General features: G+C 42.2%; 1 protein-coding gene across 1 annotated transcript; it reads left to right on the forward strand.

The window, feature by feature from the left end:
* The first annotated feature begins 806 nt into the window (after positions 1 to 806).
* LOC147230403 (retinoic acid receptor beta-like) lies at positions 807 to 19419 on the forward strand. The gene is made up of 8 exons (XM_086153788.1): positions 807 to 1322; positions 7753 to 7910; positions 8830 to 8971; positions 11380 to 11546; positions 12060 to 12236; positions 14557 to 14761; positions 15399 to 15557; positions 16075 to 19419. The coding sequence occupies exons 1-8, from the start codon at positions 1163 to 1165 to the stop codon at positions 16257 to 16259; spliced, it is 1353 nt and encodes a 450-aa protein (XP_086009914.1). The 5' UTR covers positions 807 to 1162; the 3' UTR covers positions 16260 to 19419.
* The last annotated feature ends 715 nt before the right edge of the window (positions 19420 to 20134 follow it).

Here is a 20134-nt window from a genome sequence, read left to right on the forward strand (position 1 = left end):
AGAGTAAGAAAGATTTAGAAATTAATCAGAGTAGAACATTTTAAAGGTTTAACAATTTTCTCAAAATATAAATTTAAACACGGTTGGAAAAACATTAATGCCCGTCAAAGACAATTTAGTAATGACGTTTAATGTGATAAATAACTAAAATGAATAACTAAAAGTTAAGTTTTAAGAGCATATTACTCTATTTCAACATTACTTACTGTAAAAGTAAAGTTTTTTCCTTATCAAAGGGACATGTATTTCCGAGTCACATGTTCGCCAAGAACGATGCGTGGAATAAATAAAATATAAAATAACGAATTTGAAGAAAAATAAAAATACAAAAAATCTGAAAACTCTGAAACGCGGCTCCTCATCGGCGGATCTTGTGACGTCACACGGCACGAGCGCGGGTCACAAAACGTCCAGTTTACCTGTATGGTGATTACAGATAAATATTTAGATCATAAAAAGATACGATAAAACCGATATAGAATTTGTATTTATCCGTGTTTCCCGACTTTATAGTAGCTCCCCGAAAAAACACATTTTCAAAATATTATATCACCTGAATATTCATAAAACTCAATGAGACTTTTAGTTTTTCCTTCCTTTCTCAAACCTGTTCACCGAGCACAGAAGAAAAAACGAAAAAGACAAAAAAAAATCGGAATTTGAAGAAAAACGAAATAAATATGAATCGCGGCTCTTTATCAGCAGGCTGAGTGACGTCAGGTGGCGCGCACGCTCGCCATATGTACGTGTGTGTTTCTGTGCGCGCGCGCGCGAGGAGGGGTCACACGAAGGTCAGCGGCGGAGGGTTCACGAGGAGTTCACGCGCATATATTAAGTAACAGCGACCGGTCGATGTGACGGCGGGATGAAGAGGCTCTCCTCTCCCTCTCCCTCCTCTTCCTCACCGCGGAGCCGTCGTCGAGCCCGGGGACACTCGATAACTTTGTTATGTAAAGCAGCCTCGGTTTAAATCGGCTTCCGGTGGCGGTTGGAGCGGCCGCACCGGGGATGGACCTGCTCCCCTTCCCCGCCTCCGTCCAACCCGACCCCCCTTCTCTTCCTCCTCTTCCTCCGCCGCCGCCGCCGCCGTCGCTGTGACACAGACGCCTTCGATCCCTGAAAACACGCCACCGAACCCCCCCTCCCCGCCCCCCGGACCAGCATGTTCGACCACATCGAGCTCCAAGGCTTCGGTCCCGGCGGCGTACTGGACTTCTACATGCCGAGCCCAGGCTGCACGCTGCCGGAGCAGGAGGACGACCTGGCGGCCTATTTCCCCGAGCTGGCGGAGGGCGACTGGCCGGACCACCGATGCTCGCAGTGTAGGTGCACCGTGTTCGGGCCTCCGGAGACATCCATGTGTACTCCTGCGTGAATAATCCCACTCTTGTCCGGATTACAGAGACTACGATTATATGCGTGATTTTCACGCGCACAGATAGAAAGCGTCCCAGTTTGTGTACATCCTATGGGTGTATGCATCTATGTATGCATGTGTGGCATTCTTCTGGATCGCTGAAGATATTGCAAAATTAAGTGTATCTGATACTTTTACAAGTATCCTCAACGCAGGACTTTCACTGGGGTAGGAGTACTTTCACTGCAGTAGAAGCTCAGAATGCCACACATGCATGCATACATGCATACATGCAAACATACATAGGGGACTTTACTGCAGTAAAAGTATCAGATATACTTAATTTTGCAATATCTTCAGCAATTCAGAAGATTGCATGTATAATCTTTACTGTAAATTGTGTTTATATATATATATATATATATATATATATATATATCTGTGTGCGTGTGTGTGTGTGTGTTTATACGCCCATCTGCCTTGAGTACACTTGACAAAAACTGCAGTATTTTTCAATGTGATGTGTTTTCAACCAGTCTGCTTAGCCAGAGAGGGGATGTGAAGAAACTTTTATCTTTTATTTTTTATAAATCTGTATATGTAATGTCTAATGTACTTAGTTACTGGAGAAGTCAGGAGTAATGTGTGGTGTTGTGCAAAGTCCAATATTTCCATGTGAAGCTTACTGTAGTGGAAGTGTAAAATAGCATCTAAAGGATTTGAATGAGCACCAGTGCGTCGACTGTACTCGATTACTGTAGCTGAGTACTATTGTCACCTCTGTTTGGACCATTGAGGGTGTTTTTCTGGAAAGGCAGTGCCACAACCACAAACCCACTCCTGGTGATGTTGTTTCAGTCATGCATCTCCCCGCTTCCTGGCGACGCCGTGAAGTTCTCACCTACTCCTCTGTCACAAGTAATCTATTACTTGCAAGCGAAAAAACACGTCAATCACAAGCTGTTTTCGGGTTCTGTCAGAATTCACACACGGAGTCGTTTTGTTGTCCGGATCAGGTCTGAGTTGTAATCTGTTCTGCAATGATCAATAGAATGATCAGCTGATTATGTTCTGCGGGCCAGTTCTGTGATTTATGAAATAACATGGAAAAGTACCGCTGTAAGTACTTCTCAGCTGTACTGAAGTAAAGTTATATCCCAGACTGAAGCGATTACCTCCACGCTCGGGAAGCCGTCTCATATTTGCCAAGTTTTTATGAAATACACGGGTCAGAAACAGTCAAACAAGGTGGAAAGTTCAGTGTGTGATTGATCTGATTTATTTGTTTTCCCCGTCAAGTCTTTTATCACCTTCTTCCTACCGGCGTGTCGCAAACACACTTCTGTTCACTGTGAATGAGGAGCTAATGAGATCAAACCTTTTCATCTTTCTCATCATGCATACACACAGATCTCCCCTTATTATATGTACTTTCTGTATATACACATCTCATTCTGCATGTATACATTCTTTAGAAACAGTCCATACCAATTCTGTTAGTACTTTTTCATCATGCATTCTGGAAGTGTGTGTGTGTGTAAGCAAATATCCATCCCATTCTGCACATATATCAATTTCTCTCTATATGTATATACATCTCATTCTGTACATATATTCCTGAGCTTATGCCATTATGTTTATTTTTGGTGATGCTACCTTTTTATAATTTGTATATGTATGTAGGTGTGTATCTATCCATCCATCAGGCAAGTTGTGATGGAATCTTGAGTTTTTCCTCTTCAATATTATTTCATTTTCTAACTAACTGAGAGTTGAACTGTGTTCATTCTCTTTGCTTGCACAACCAAATGCAAAAGGGTTTGACCCCACAGTTGCAGCCATCCTGATTGTATTTTTAGCTTTTTACAACCCATCGATGGATGATTTCCTTCAGGTTAAAAATGCTAATTACAAATTAAAATGGCTCGAGTTTGCATATAACGATCTTGGATTGTCTCTTTAGTGGAAGAGGAAAGTGAAAATCAATATTTCTGTTGAAGTTAAAAGGACAGAGTCAGTCTAGCATTTTTTTTTCGTCTCGGTTTCACTGAGAATCTAGGTCACTTTTATATTTGTCTCTATTTATATCAGTTTGAAACTCTTCTAGCCTCAGAGCGAAAAACATTTCCTCCTCATCTTATATGGAAAAATATAAATTTTTAATACAACATATAGAGGACATACTCCCCTCCCTGCTCTCATTTTTTTTTTTTTACCCTTAGAAGGCCTCACGGCTCTTTATCAAATCCACGCGACTTGTGCTCTGGATCCCAGTTCTCGGATCTGACGATTCTTGGCAGGAGAAACAGAAAGTGCAGAAAACTTCTGGTCTCGCGTCAAAACACTCAGCACGCATTACACGTGCACCAGGAGAAGCAGCTTTAAACGGGACGGCGCTGTGTGTGTGTTCGAGGTCATGCAGGGGTCAAGTCAGGGTCAAGCAGAGGTCAGACGGATGCTGCTGCGACTCGGCGGGTCACAGAACGTCAAACTTACTGGTGCAGTGATTAAATATGAATATTTGGATCGGAAGAAGATTAACTAAGATAGAATAATTAAAATATCTAAAATAGAAAAATCATTATAAAATACCTAAAACAGAATGAAATTGATATTTAGTTTGGCTTTATCTGTGTTTCCATCCCAAAGCAGACTTTATTATAGGTCTCCAAAAATACATTTTCGAAATACCCTAATTTCCGGACAATAAGCTGCGACTTTTTTCACTTAAACAATATATGGATTTTTTTGGGGGGCTAACGAGCTTCACGCCCCTGCAACATTTATCCTCGTCACATCGGACTGATGAAATGACTGTAAAATTCTGAGTCCGTTTGACACCGACACCGAAGAAGATGACTTTGACGGTTTTAGTACACATGAGGAAGCCTAAGATAGTGATCCGCTAGCCGTTGCGGCTTATATTGAGGTGCACTCAATAGTCCAGAAATTACGGTACTATTTAACTTGGATATTAATAAACTCAAGAGACTTTTAGTGAATGACTGTAAATGATCTGATGGCAAAAATACCTTCCTGTGTTGCAGAATTCACATAAATGCTGTTTATTTTTATTTCTCATTAGCATGGAGTGGTCTTAAAAGTATTTAATCACAGAAAAAAAAGTTAAAAAAAAAAGCACTTTGTAGTGTAACAGTGAAATTCTGTGTCACGCAATGTAAACCTCTTTGATTCGTCAGGTTTGTCCCAAAAACCATGAATAGAACAAAATTGAATTAGAATACAATAGCCTTTATTGTCACTGCATTTCAGAAACGCAACGAAAATGGATTGCTGCTTCATGGTGTAGGAAACAAAAACAAAAGAAGAAAGAAAAATGCAACAATCCGGTACGCAATATAATCATGAATAAAAAGCAATACAATGAAGTGAGACGTCTGATCGGAGCAAGCAATAGCGCTCTTGTAAACGGATGCTCTTTTAAACATGCTGAGGTATATTGCACTTGACATATATATCACTTGAAGTCAGTGAAATAATGACCAAGCATATCTTAAAAATTCCACCTTCCATCCCATGACGTCTTTCACACTATATTTCTTTACATTCAATATTCTTTTTGTGTGGATTTCCTTCTAATTAATTTACCCTGTTAATTGTCTCTTACATCAGAAGCTCCGCCGCCCTCCTCCCACCATCACTTAGGTTCTCCACCACCTCCTCCTCTACCCCATCACTTAGGGAGGCTTGTTGCGCCTACATTGTGTCATGCTAGAGTGGGAGGGAGGGGGCTCAAACCAGGGTAGGGGGTTGGGGGGTGGGGGTGTCCCCGTGTGACCCCCCGATTCCCGGTTCAACTAGAGGTCACGAGTTCAAGGGGACGGAGATGAACAATCTTTCTCGTTTTTGTGCCCCCTTGAAGGAGGCCTGCCCCTCTTTTCAGTCAGGGAGGTGGAGGTGAATGGACAAGTGTGTATGTGTGTGTGTATGTGTGTGTGTGTGTGTGTGTGTGTGTGTGTGTGTGTGTCTGGGGTGAGGGCACATTCATTGAAGGAAAAGATTCTGAATCTGTGCTTCGGTTTAGCTTTAACACTGAGGTGATGTGTGTGTATATGTTAAGATAAGATAATACTTTATTGATCCTCTTAGGGGAAATTGATTTGTCACAGCAGCGCAACAATAACAATACATTTAAATGGATGCAGACAACAGCAAGGATAAGAATAGATGACAGAATGACAACAAGGATAAAAATAGACAACAGATGTTATTTCCATTGTGATAATTCCTTGTGATCGATCACTCATTAATCGCTCTATCAGCCGACGTCTTTCCTCTTTTCTCCAACTTGCCTGATATTAGAGTTTTCACAATTTTATAAATAGCTTCTCAACATGACAGTGATTTCAGTTGTGTGATCAATAACCGTGTCAATACTGGTTTAAAAAACAAAACAGGCATCACACCAAACCCCACCTTACCCTGAGTCCCCTTAAAGAGAGTGATTTATTTCTTAGTTTTTTAAAGACAGTTTTCAATCATTCATATCACATTCAGAATTGTATAAGAAATGCTGCACCCGTTCTGTATTTATTCATCCAGTCATTATCCATAGCGCTTATGTTGCTCTCAGGGTCGCACTGGTGCGGGCGCCTATTCCAGCTATCATTGTTTGAGCGGCGGCGTTCAACCCGGAGCCATTGCAAGTTGATTGCAGGGCCACAAAAAGCAACATACAATCAATCACTCACTCATTTACACCCATTCACTCACTCTCTCACAATCATATAGACATACAACCTTTCGCCTCTCATATAGAGACATACAACCACTCACTCTCTCATAGACAACTCAATTTATTCCCATGTCATATAGAGACCTACAACAATTCACAGCCACATTTAAATGACACCCATTTCTTCACTCATTCACCCATCATATGGAGACTAACAGCGGTTTATTCTCTTATTCAGACATCAGGGCAATTAAGGCTCTCCAATGAACCTCCTGCATGTTTTTGACTGTGGGAGAATATGAAGCCTCCACACAGAGAGTGCGGATTATTTTGAGCACATATCTGAGCGGATATCAGTATATCTGCCAGGATCAGCATAGATGCTGATGGTGTCATATGTCTGTGTCGTCCAGCGGTCAAACAGGAGTCTCTTCCAGAATCCCCGCTCTCCGGGGCCGTCCTGCGGGGGAGTTCTCCTGCGGAGGAGCAGAGCAGCCTTTCTTATCTGGGTTAGGACGGCTGGAATGTCTTTCTCTTTTGCCTCAGAGTCTGAAAAGGCCTGATAAGAAAGGAGACCCCCTCACCCCCGCCCACCCAGACGCAAGCCTGCAGCCATGTCTGCAACGGCGGGATGAGTTTCAAATTGTTGTTGTCGATCGGCCAGATGTTGACACTCGATCCGGTCAGAGCTGTGGCGGCAGGCTCCCCCCCCCCAAGATTGAACAAAATCTGTCAGCTGATGTTTTTGATGCTAAACCCTTCTTAAGCGGCGTAAATGCTATTGCACCGGGAAATAGCCGGGGGTCGCAGATATCCCTCCCTTCCTGGATATTTGATCCTGAGAGCTGTCAGAACGGAACAGCTGCAGTGAAACCTGGCTTTTTGGATGGGCGCATTTTTTCCAGCATAGTCAGATCATGAATGCCACGTGCCCCCACACACACACACCCGGGTGCCAGGTCATGTGACGGTCCGCGGGGATCATTTGTTCCACTGCCATTGGGCTTGGGCGGTTTGGAAAATGGCACGAATGAATGGGCAAAAAACGTGCAATATATGAGGCGGATTCTCCGAAATAGAAATCTGGAACTACACAAGAAATTATATAATCGTTTTATTTTGAGGCCTTTTTTACATTTAGCTAGAGAAACGCAGGATTTACTTCCATCAAACCTTCCATCTATTGTCTACCGCTTATCCTAAGCAGAGAGGCCCAGACTCCCCTCTCCTTCCAGGGATCCTAACCAGATGCCCGAGCCGCCTCGTCTGACTCCTCTCCATGTGGAGGAGCATCGACTCAACTCTAAGCCCCTCTCAGATGGCTTAATTCCTCATCCTATCTCTAGGGGAGAGTGTGGGCACCATGTGGAGAAAGCTAATTTCTGATTTCTAATTTCTACATCCCACAGCTCATCACCATAGGTAAGGATAGGAATGTAAATCAACCGGTAAATTTTGAGCTTTGCCTTCACCAAGACAGACCGGTGCAGAGGTTGCATCATCACCGACATTGTACTGATTGATAGACGTAAGTCAGCATTTTTATTGTAGATAGGTCATTTTAAAAGTAGCTCATAAGGGCGAAAATGTGTGGGAACCCCTGATTTCAACAAACCTCAGCGGGGTGAGGTTGACCTGATCCGTTCACGTTCCCGTTTGAAGGCGTTCAATGTCACTTCCCGTGTTGTTTCTCCCCCAGCGGTGGGAAGCCGGAGCTGCAGCTCGGGGTCGGACGACCTATTCGCCGGCGCCCCCTCCTCGCCGCCCCCGCCCCCACGCACCTACAAGCCCTGCTTCGTGTGTCAGGACAAGTCATCCGGGTACCACTACGGCGTCAGCGCCTGCGAGGGTTGCAAGGTAACGTAACACGCTGACGTGTGAGATGGTAGCAGTCGTCGCCACGAAGCGGGAGCTGTAAATCATTTAGTCTTCATCAGTGATGAATAAACACATCGAGTGGTTCGAGAGTTGTCAGTAAGATGAAGGGTTTAATCTGCTCATTTAGAGTTTCTGGTGATTTAAAGGCACAAAGCTGATAATAATCCAATAAACAGGAAATGGACAGATCTGTCAGTGTAAGAGGGGCTGTGACGGCTAAACCGCCTTCAAATGCCAGATTGATTTTATTCATCAATACCATGATGGTGTTGCTTATTCTGCTCTGTCTCTTGTATTTAACCGTAGTTTAGCTTTTTTTCATTTACTATAGCCTAGTGTATATCATTCCTTGTGTGTGTTTCTTTTGTTTAATTTGCAAAATACAATTGCCCTATTTTTTTTCTTCCCCACAGTTAGAATTGTCTATTAAAATATTTGCTAGAATATGATATTCTCCAAATACCAATTAAGTTTCACTATTAATATTCTGTGCTTTATTTGATTTCACCATTAAATGTATTTCATTAACAATAGAATTCTTAGTTTTTTGTTATAGTTTTACAATCACCATCATGCACTTTATTATAATTCGGGAGTTTCATTTAATTTTTTTGGAACTTGTGATCTTGATTCCAACTGAGTTTTAATCTCAGATGTGTTTTTACATTCAGTTCTTCTTTGATGAAAATTTCCCATCTAATAGAAATGATTCCTTTGCACGATTAAATGCATTCTTTTTAATTTCTTTTTTTAACATTTTGAAGTCTTAAGATTCATTTCAAGTGTTTTGGGGGGCTTTTATCATCCATGTGAAGTGCCATTGTTTAATTTTATTGATTCGCATCAAGAGCGCAGTTAACTTTTAGTTGAATCGCTCAGCTTCGGTCTCTCCTCGCAGGGCTTCTTTCGCCGCAGCGTCCAGAAGAACATGGTCTATACCTGCCACCGCGACAGAAACTGCATCATCAACAAGATCACCAGGAACCGCTGCCAGTACTGCCGGCTGCAGCGCTGCTTCGCCGTGGGGATGTCCAAGGAGTGTGAGTCAGCGCTCACCCGCCCAGTGGCAGGTGTCGCGTTACAAAAGCCTGCTCATTTCAAATTACGAAACCGGCGGAGATATTAGATGTCTTTCGTCAGGGGGCCTTACATAATTCCCTTCCCCCAGGGCCATTGTGATTGGCAGCTCACGTGGAGTGAATGTGTTTGCGTTGCATAAATGGTTGCAGACTTCAGTTACCTGGTGACCCAGTGGTGGAATTACCATCATTTCCGGACTATTAGCTTCTACTTTTTCTCCCATGCTTTGAACACCGCAGCTTAAACAATTATGCGGCTAATTTTTGGATTTGATTGGAAGACGAGCCTCGTGCTGCCATATTATTGAGCTTTGTCACATTGGACCAATGAAATTTCACAGAGACCCTGCAGAACACATGCATGCGGCTTACACAAGTGAAAATGAGAGCTACAACCAATGAGAAAAGAGGGAAGTGTGTGACAGAGGAATTCTGAGGCCGTTTAATTCAGACACAGGATAAAGACGAAGACAGGTTTTTTTTAACTGACGCTGGAAAAAGCATTTGCGGTACGGATTTAATCAAAAGGAAAATAACTTTCTGTGTAAATATCTCGTGTTTCAAATGGACACTTGCAGCCAGGTGCGACCTACAGTATATATGTTTAATCTTTTTTTCTTTTCAAATTGAGCGGGTTCGGCTTATATTCAGGTTTGTCAACGGCCCAAAAGTTACAGTAAACCACTCATGTTTTTGCCGCCACTTGAAGCTAAAAAAAATACCTCCAAAACTTACCTTTATACTTTTATTCTAAACTTACCTAAATACTCAAGATCCCTCAGAGTACTGTTGAGTTTGATGTTTAACATCATGCTAATCTAACTCGGCTCCTCAGCTATGTCAGTCATCGAGCAGTGACGCGGCTACCTTTGCTAAACGATTAACCAAACTCCTGATTCACAGATGTTGAATTTCCTTTTCTAAATTTAAGATAATTCCTGTTTATTTGTTGAAAATGCTTACTTTGTTGTTGAACTTTTAACAGTAAAAAATTGAATAATGTTTTTAGAGAATTTCTCGTAAATGAGTGCCGCAGTTACACTAATTAATAATAGGTTACTTCTTGCCGGTGACATTTTAAAGAATTTACGGTGCACTTTATCTTCTTAAGCTAATTTAATCATGAGAGTTATTTTCTGAAGAAGAAAAACTAAATGATAATGCTGAGTAGCGGTGTACTAAAACTAGGGAAGTATCAATCGCTAAGAAAAAGACATTGAATTGTTGAATTTTTTTTCCTCTCAATTTCTGTGGTGCTTTTAAAGCCCATTACTGTTCTGGATAACTTTAGCAGAACCAAAGGCTCCAAGAAGGGGAACATAATGCCAGGAAAAGTCGGAGCCTCAGGGAAGTGGGGGAAGCTGCCGCTGCAGCGCTGTCGTCCCTCCGCAGTAAACCAAAACCTCACCCACAAATTGTGGTGACCTACATAAAGGGGTGTGTGTGTTTGTGTGTTACATGGAGGGAGGCGTCGGCACGATGGGGCGGCCTTGACGGATCACCCTGGCGACGGCACGCTCCCGTCCCTCCTCACTCATACACTGACACACAAGTTGTTACATAACATGTCACATGTAGTAGACACAGGGGTGCCGTGTAACCAGCCGCGTCAGCCGGCACGTAACATGATCTCACATGGAGTGTTTACTCTCCCGCTGGATGTAGGGCATCCAGGAAGGAGCCGTTACGTAACCAAAACGAAGCACATGTGCGTTGGCGGAGCCCAGTCACTGGGACGCCTGTAAACGTGTTGACACTGTTACCAAAATGCTCACGATAGGTTAGCCCGGTTAGTGTGTTGACTTCAGGCAGAGGTGACTTGACCGCCGGTCACTGCCAGGAGGGAAAACCCTCCGTCCTGCAAACCGATGAGTGCCTTCATTCGGTGATTTATCTGGGCCACTTTCAGGAAACTACAGAAATTGTGTCAAATTGTGGAAAAAATCAGATCCATTTCAGTGCAGCTGTGAAAAGAATACGTTTATTATTTTCAGTTTCATAAAAAAAAAAAAAAGACCCACAGGATTACATAAGATTAGCATGAACGTCATTAGTAACAGAAAAATGAATGTGACGCAAAGGGATTATAAAACAAGAGTCAAACCTCTTGAATGTTTGACCATCTAATAAAAGGAATTAAAATATTTCTGAAAGTGCTGAACAGTTTTTACTGAAGAGAAATTAATCTGGATTAAAATCAAGTAGATACACTCTCTGAGACTAGTTATATTTGAATAACAAGATTATTTCAAAAAACTCAAAATAAAAGCAACTCATGATATCAGTTATTCATGTTATCATCAACTGTTATTGATCAAGTCGTTGAGGCCCCGGGTCAATGCATTCCTCCAACCCCCTTTTCTCAACAGCGGTGAGGAACGACAGAAACCGGAGGAAGGGAAAGAAGGAGGCGGTGAAGATGACCATCATGGAAACGTACGAGTTGACGGCGGAGCTGGGCCTGGTCGTGGAGAAGATCTGCAGAGCCCACAGGGAGACGTTCCCCTCCCTCTGCCAGCTGGGAAAATATACCACCGTAAGTTTTGGGAGCTGTCTCTCCACGGGGATAAGATACTGATACAAGGCAGGTGTCGAGAAACAATGACAATGCTAAGAATATTTTGGGGGTAGTTTTCTTTTTTCCCCCTTTATTCAATTAAATTTTCCCTTTTTACTGAATCTCTTCCTTTTTTTGGGGTAAATTTTGAATTTTAAAAAGTTTTCTAAAATTTACGGGGTCCTCTCACTTTTAGTTCCTCTACATGTTTTCAAATTCATTTATTTCGTATTCATTTTAAATCTGTTTTTTTTTTTTTTTTTTTAGAATTTTTGCAGCATGGCTGTTTCTAATTTAAATTAATTACGCACCCATTTTGAAATTATGAAAGTTTTTTTTTTTTTTTAAAGTAATTAAAGCAATTGTGTCACTAGTACTATACTATACAATAATATAAACAACAAAAATAAACAATATTTGATTAACATACGTGTGAAGATAACATGGAGGTGAGCCAGTGAACCGAAGGTGAGCTTCTCCCCTTTGGTCCAGAACTCCAGCTCGGACCACAGGATCCAGCTGGACCTCGGCTTGTGGGACAAGTTCAGCGAACTCGCCACCAAGTGCATCATCAAGGTGGTGGAGTTCGCCAAACGGGTCCCGGGCTTCACGGGTCTAACCATCGCCGACCAGATCACGCTGCTGAAAGCCGCCTGCCTAGACATCCTGGTACGGCCACGCGTCTCCTCCGATATCACGACCACGTGCACGTACATTTAGACTGAAACATCGATTATCAGTGCAATCGGACATATAAGTTGCATTGTGTCATGGAGATATTGGGTGGGTTTGAATGTTGAAAAAAATCGTAAAGTATCACTTTTAAATGTTTTATTTTATTTTGTTTTTTTTATTGTATTTTTATGATTTTATTTTTAGTGTGTGTGTGTGGGGGGTTGGCGGTTCGATTTTTCCCGAGCTGAACCCCCCCCCCCACTTGCTATCGATGGCCTGGTTAGCGCCTTGCGTAGCAGCCCTGCCGCCATCGGCGTATGAGTGTGTGTGTGTGTGTGAATGCTATCAAGCATAAAGTGCTGTGAAAGTGAGGTGTAAAAGTGCTATACGAGCTGAGACCGTTTACCCTACTGTATGACTCAAAAGTCCTTCAGGAATTAATTCAAATCGTGTTTTAGAAACGTCCTTGAAAAACTGCAAAAAATAGTTGAAGATAGCAATAATTCTTTCAATCACAAAATGTCAAGACAAGAAGAATAATCACAAATATATTTTAAGTCTTTAATGTTTTTCAGGCTCAAACTGATAGAAAAATGGAGGAGAGACAATATTCTGTATACATTGAACTGGGCTTAATGCCATGTATAAACATACCTTGCATTCATTATGAAGCTCTTCAAATTCTTCACCGGTTCATTTAATTCTATATTTACTCATTAATTCATCACCTGTACCGTTCATCCTGCACTCAGGTTTGCAGAGTCCGGTGCTGCAGCCGATCCCAGCTTGGAAATCACACCACATCGAGAGACATTCAACCATTCACCCTCATTCACATTTACAATTTGGATAATAAGGGTCTCTAATGAACGAAGCATGTTTTTGGTTAGTGAGAGGAAACAGTAAGCCAACACAGACATGCAAACTGCACACAGAAAGGCCTAAGTTCATATAAACATGTTTTTATTTTAAATGCCTGCAAGGTAAAATGACTAATGCCACCCATAAATTGAAAGACTTGGAAAGATTTCCAAAAGACTTGTGTTAAACCATCCTCTCGCTTCTAAAGACTCATTTTAGAGTTTTAAGCCTCAGACTTAACTGAGATTTTACAAAGACTGCAAATCTTACACCCGTCTTACACACAGATTTGGAAAAGGCTCATGGGGGCTCATTCCTGGAATTAGACTATAGAAGAAATTTCCCCAAGAGGGATTAATAAAGTATAAATTATTATTAATTATTAAAACTACAACTAGCTTCTTTCAGCAATCCCCCCCTCCCCATCTGATGTTTTCCCTGGGTATCTGCAGAGCCTCTGCTATTTCACTCCATCGCTTTTCCTTCTCCGCTTAGCCGCGATACATTGGAGAGTTGACATCATCCAAGCCGGGCTGTTCTGCCCACAGCTCCACCATCCGCTCCTCTTACAGGACACTCCTTACTGATCGGGACGTCATCCATACCGCCAACAAATACCGTCTCTGCCGCCAATGTCACTCTAGTGATAGTTTGTCGACCAGATTTCCTGTTTCCGGTTTAGTCAGAGCTCATCTATTGGTTGTTGATTGTGTTACGTCACTTAAAAGACTGAAAGACTTGCGATAAAATCAGACTCTGTCGTAACCCCAAGACTGAGTAATGACTGATCTACGACTGTTGTAAGACTGTGAGATTTCCACCTTACACTTCATGACCGAAATGACGGAAGTGTGCTGCGACCTGGGTAAGACTTCAGTAAGACTCTTAAGATATCCTTACGACATTTCAGTTTTAAGTGTGTAACTGTAAAACCGGTTAGGTGTTAGTCCAGTATGGGATGGCCGTTTCACTGCTGTTTACAAACACACTTTGTCAGCCGATACTATTGCCTCAACATTGTCTGTCAGTTGCATGACAATCACGCATGGAAGCTTTTTATTTCAAACATTGATATTGAAACCAATATCGTTGGAGCTCCTGTCTGCATTTTGTGACTGAACGATAACGTCTCCTGGCTTTAGTCATCCACTGCCTACGATATGTTGGATTCATGTTCATGTGTATCTTAAGACATTTGAACTTTGGGGAAAAAAGGTGGGGCGGGGAGCATTTGTATTTATTTATATTTATTGTATTTTACACTCCTGCAGTACTTCCCTTGATCCCCAGGGGTCCCCAATACTCTGTTTTAAAGCTAACAGCCATTTTAACGTGTTTTCCAAGTTTGGATAGGCGTACTCGTCAATAACGTAGGAAGAAAAAGACTGAATAAAACACATGGAATCAATCAGGTCAGCGCCCAGCGTCTCCTCTCTGCATCCTCCCTCACCAGATTCTGAGGATCTGCACTCGTTACACCCCCGACCAGGACACCATGACCTTCTCCGACGGCCTGACTCTGACCCGCACGCAGATCCACAACGCCGGCTTCGGGCCGCTGACCGACCAGGTCTTCACCTTTGCGGGGCAGCTGCTGCCGCTGGAGATGGACGACACGGAGAGCGGCCTCCTCAGCGCCATCTGTCTGGTGTCCGGAGGTACTGCTGCTCCGGCTCCCGCAAATTGTTTAATGGCTTTTACCAGTAGAATATACCAGTTAGGATTTAAATTTTTCTTTGTATTCCTTTGAGTTATTGCGTTGTAATTTTTTCTTTCTCGTTTTTTTGTTTTTGGTACACTCAGCGTTAATCATATTTTTTAACACATTTAAAATAAATTTGCTTATTTTAAACCAAAGTCAGAGATAAAGAAAAAAAAGAAATAAAAATGGACAAATTCCTGAGGAAAAAAATCCCTTAAAATCAGTAAAAAAAAGTTGCTGTGATGCAAGAAAATCTATCTAAGAACCATTTCTAGTTTTTAATCTTCAATTATCTAGATAGTTAATATCAGTGATATTCTGTTAATTTCTTCAATTTAATTTACTCATTTTAAAATGTTTACATTCAAATCAAAGAGGAGTCAAACTGCTACTCTGCCGATACGCCGTTCCTCTGAATAAACTGTTTTCAGTCCTTCTGGTAGCTTGTTTATGAATTGCCAAGCCTCTGTTGCCATGGTGATTATTCTGCAAAGCTACAACCTGATAGGTCAAAGCGCTCCAGTGACTATAAACCATGTGGCAACTCCTCCTAAAGAAGGGAAAGACGGATAACTGTCTCTGTGTCGGGGCAGATCGTCAGGACTTGAAGGAGCCGTCCAAGGTGGAGGTTCTGCAGGAGCCGCTGTTGGAGGCGCTGAAGATCTACTCCCGCAAGCGACGGCCCAGCATGCCGCTCATGTTCCCCAAAGCACTGATGAAGATCACGGATCTGCGCAGCATCAGCGCTAAAGGTGTGAACAAGTCACCTGAAATTACCAAGAAATTGCCTCAAATCATAAAACAATTCCCTGAAATGATCAGGAAATTAACTAAAAGTATCTAGTCACCTGAAATCAACAAGAATGTATCTAAAATCATCCAAATTGCCTGAAATCATCAATAAATTAACTGAAAGTATTCTGAAATCACCAAGACATTACCTGAAATCAGAAATTAGGTGGTGTGACAGGAGAAGATAGATGGAGATGGATGGTTGACTGTGGTGACCTGGACATCACATGTCCATGGAGGAAACAGGGCAATGCATAACCGGTGTTTTAACGGGGAGAACTTCCCTTTCCAGAGTTACAGAAGTCGGTGGAAGTTTTCTGCCGTTGTAGCAGCTGCTCTGCTCTGGGTGTTGGAGATGGAGGCCCGAATCTTCTAGAGTAGCCTCAGACAAGCCCGATATGGCACCATAACTGCTCCTTAAGTAATGTGCTGTCGAGACTTTATTGAAAGACCCGATACTTGTGACCGTCTCCACAGGGGCCGAGCGGGTGGTGACGCTGAAGATGGAGATCCCGGGCTCCATGCCTCCTCTGATCGAGGAAATGCTCGAAGACCTGCAGAACCTGGAGCACGACCAGAGTAAGCAACCGGAGAGTTTGCCGATACCGGGCGAGCACGCAGTCTCCTCGCTGTGCCGAGACGCCCCCGACGTCCCGCTCTGAAGCCTCTCGGGGAACGTTGCCTTCCACCTCGTCACCCTGAGGAGATGCCAACTTCAAAAAAAACAAAAACAAAAAAAACTAGGACTAGAGATGCAGCTCAGAGGGTCACCAGTGTCTTACCTCAGTCTTTGCAGAGGACCAATCGGGTGCAAGAGACACCACCGATTTTACACACGACTAATATCAGCACTGATTTAGTAAAAACTTGTTTAAAAGGCTAAAAAAAACTGCTGCAAAGAGGACTCACAGACAATTATGCAGTAAAAAAATCTTTCTTTTATCTTACCCCCTGACGGGAACCTCTGCGGTAATCACCGCTGCATGACATGTCACTTGGATTTTTATTTTTACCTCATTAAAGCAACATTATGTAGTTTTTGCAGCGCGGCGGCGCCTCCCGCTGATGCGGGTGCTGAACTACAGGACGCCAGTTCCTTGGTGAACTGCTGCAGTACTCGCATTACTAAAAATCAGACTTTAAATCAAACCCCAACCTCCCTGGGGAGGAGGAGCAGCGCTCTGGCGCCTAGTGGCCAAATTGTGGAACTACAAGTATGGTGGCCATGCTTTTTATAGACCTTCTGCTGCAAAAATACTGGTGCTTCTGTTTTTCTTAGAATTCCGCTCTGTCAGTCATCGACCTGAAACGGGGGACATCGACCCCGTAAATCCAACAATTCCTTGATCACATGACCGAGCGATGGTGCCGATGGTCCGAGGCCCGTCCCGCCCCGTCAGCTGCACAAACGGGCTACAAATTGTGACTTTCGCTAACAAACTGCAAGCATGAAGATGGATTATTATCACATTCACGCTGGAGGAATCAGCAGCTGCTGCCAATCGGTGTCACTAACTGTCTCCACAAGCCGGAAGCCCCACCAATCAGCTTTCCGCGAGACTTGCTAGAGCCGACAGCGTTCTCAACAAGCTGAACGCTTACCGCCACCAGTCTTACGCCTCATCTGCCATATGTATGGCCGTCCAGGACCTGATCTGTTCCATCATGGTGGTCTGAACATGTAATGCAAGCACTGCCATGTTGTGAAACTCTTCATTTCTCTTAAAAGGAAAGAAATTCAAGTTATTACGGTCACTGTCTTACGCAACTGAAGCAGCAACGGAGGAGAAAAGTCTTCGGTGGAACTTTTAGCATGAAGCCCTTTCCTAGTTTTCAAATCCCCAATGAGCTTCCAGAGGGTTGGCCGGAGCAACAAAGTTACAGATTAACATTTGGAGCTCGGAGGCGAAATGACAGAATCAACCTTTTCCACTCGGTTTACGTCAAAACGATGCTGAAACTCTTAGATTAAGCCAAAAAAAAATCCTGCATAATGTTGCTTTGAATAACAACGCGTTTTGTTGTAGCGTAGCAGAATTAGACGTTATTCGAAATTAATTGGGTCATGGGGGGGGCATTAAGCTTTCTACATTCTTTGTAAATATTTTCCCTCGTCTTGCCTCACATTTGTCAATCGAAACAGACAGAGAAGCTCTTAACTCGTCCAAAACCAGAGACCAGAAGAACAAGCAGTTTCATTTGTGCAAAAAGGGAAATACTGTCGCGAAACTTGACGTTCACCCAACTCCGTTTACATGTCATGTGATGCTGCTCGACCATGCAGTTCCAGTTTCCATCACATGGTGTCAGTGTTTGGGGTTAAAGCTCGTGTTCTTGTGGGCGACGAGCGCCGGTAAACTTCAACACAGATATCAGCGATGGCTCACTATTAGCCAATGGTCATAACTCTTATAACTACATGTTTTATATTAATATATTGCCTTTCATCGTCCGTTCAAACCGGGGGTTCTTGGATTCGGGTTGTGACCCCCAAAAGGAGAGATGCAAGAATCGCTTGGCAGCCCCAAACGTGCCAAAGTGGTTGAGAGAACGAAGCTGTCGTTATTCTCGTTAAGAACAAAACTTCTACTACTTTCAAATGTTTTGATCATCATTGGATATATCTTAAATCTCCCCCAGAAGAAGATGAGTCGTATTGTTACTCTTTAATTCCCCCCCCCCCCCCAAAAAAAAAAAAAAAATCTAATTTTCTTCTTATTTGCAGCTAGATTTAAGGTCACGTTTTTTTGCAATTTGGTGATTTATGGAATATTTTCTGTTTGGAAAAAAAATTCATCTTATTTTTTTTCATTTGAATAAGAATAAGAACAACTCTATTTATCCCGAAGGAAATTGTTGTGCCAGAGTTACAAGAAAAACATAACAATAATAAATAATAGTAGAAAACTGTATAAACAGTAGAAAAAAAAATGTAACTGAAGATGCCCTAATTGTGCCTAATAATTATCCAATAGCAATATGGCCAAACTGGTTCTTTTTAAACATTTTGGAGGTCTCTACCTGTACCTCAGGAACCCCTGGTTCACATCAAACACTCGGCTGCTGACAAGAGGAATTAAAATATAGTGAACAAACACATTTATAACTTACATTTATAGTGTATAATTTATTAAATGTCTATATTCAACCCACGATGGGGGATTTGAAGTGTAATTAGCATTTTGTTGCAGCACCTCCTGATTGTTTCACTGCATTGAATACGAAGAGTTTATATAATGCAAGTAAAGCAACACACTATTTTGTTTTCAAAAACTGCACGTCACATGACCTCCACTGCCTTCGAAAGGGCTGTGGTTTTTAGGATATTAGTGTAAAATTAAAACCAATTCAGCCAAACAGTTATTACTTTACAGATATTTTCCTATATAAGAGACTCTATAACAGTAACTTTAAATTTAGATGTCAGTGTGGTAGTTAGAGATGTGAATCGAGGCCAAGCAGACGGGGAGAATATATTAAACCAGAATGTTTATACTGCAGTTTTTCTACACGAATGCCTGACACTTAATGAAACAGCAGAGCGTGCTTTGTGATATTTCAAACGCGTAAAAGTCACAGAATCTCGGCGGCAGCAGCAACTCGTCTAGACATCAATCATTTCATATTTGCAAATCTAATGTGTTCTTTTTGTTCAGTCTGGAACGACGAAACGTGGGTTTTCTCACCGTTTTCCTCATCGACACTCTTCGCACAGTGTACGGCTGTGTACATATCCATGTCTGTGCTGATTTAATATGTGATTTTACTAAGATGAACACATTTCATATTTTTGTTTTTTTGTTTATTAAAGATTTGTGTACTGGATTCTGTTGTAATCGTCAAATGCTCCTTTTTTAAAAATGTATCTTTAGTATTTGAGTCAAAGGGGCATGGTCATGTTGCGCAGAGCTGTCTGAGCTGTGAGGCTGTTTGAGGTCAACTCCTGTTTATACATTGGTTTATACTTCCCCCTATAGGTTTGCCTGGAAATTGCAAAACATCCATATCCTGCCAGTTCTCTGGTTCAGTCTAGGCTGGATTCCAGGGACAGTGTGTGTGTGTGTGTGTGTGTGTGTGTGTGTGTGTGTGTGTGTGTGTGTGTGTGTGTGTGTGTGTGTGTGTGTGTGTGTGTGTGTGTGTGAGTGAGTGTGAGTGTGGGCGGGTGGAGGGCTTGGGGAGAAATGATGGATGGTCTCATTTTTTTTAATTTATTTTTATTCTTGTTTCTGTGGTTTGTTGGCATTTGTGTATTTATAGGTCAGGAACCTCAATCGAAATGAACCCTAAAATCTATGAAAATCATCTCAAATATCTGCAGAATATGACAACAAGGACAGTGCAGGACAAACACTGGAAAGTAGGAAAATAGCAATAATAGCAGTTTAGGAGAAAATCCAATTAAGCAAATTATGTTTTGAAATAAGTCCAAATTCAGCTATTAGCTACGATAGACACTGGGATTGCTTGGATTCGAGGTAGGATAAAGAGGATGGCAAAGTGTTTAACTCAGTAACACCAGATTTATTCATCTCACACA

The sequence above is a fragment of the Fistularia commersonii genome, chromosome 10 (genome assembly GCF_037954325.1).
Source record: "Fistularia commersonii isolate RoL2024-O1a breed Wild chromosome 10, RoL_Fcom_v1.0, whole genome shotgun sequence".
Lineage (NCBI taxonomy): Eukaryota > Metazoa > Chordata > Actinopteri > Syngnathiformes > Fistulariidae > Fistularia > Fistularia commersonii.

Coding starts and splice junctions, on each gene's coding strand:
- LOC147230403 (XM_086153788.1), top strand. CDS start 1,163: ATGTTCGACCACATCGAGCTCCAAGGCTTCGGTCCCGGCGGCGTACTG. Junction 8,972..11,379: donor CGTGGGGATGTCCAAGGAGT/GTGAGTCAGCGC, acceptor TTTTCTCAACAG/CGGTGAGGAACGACAGAAAC. Junction 14,762..15,398: donor CATCTGTCTGGTGTCCGGAG/GTACTGCTGCTC, acceptor GTGTCGGGGCAG/ATCGTCAGGACTTGAAGGAG.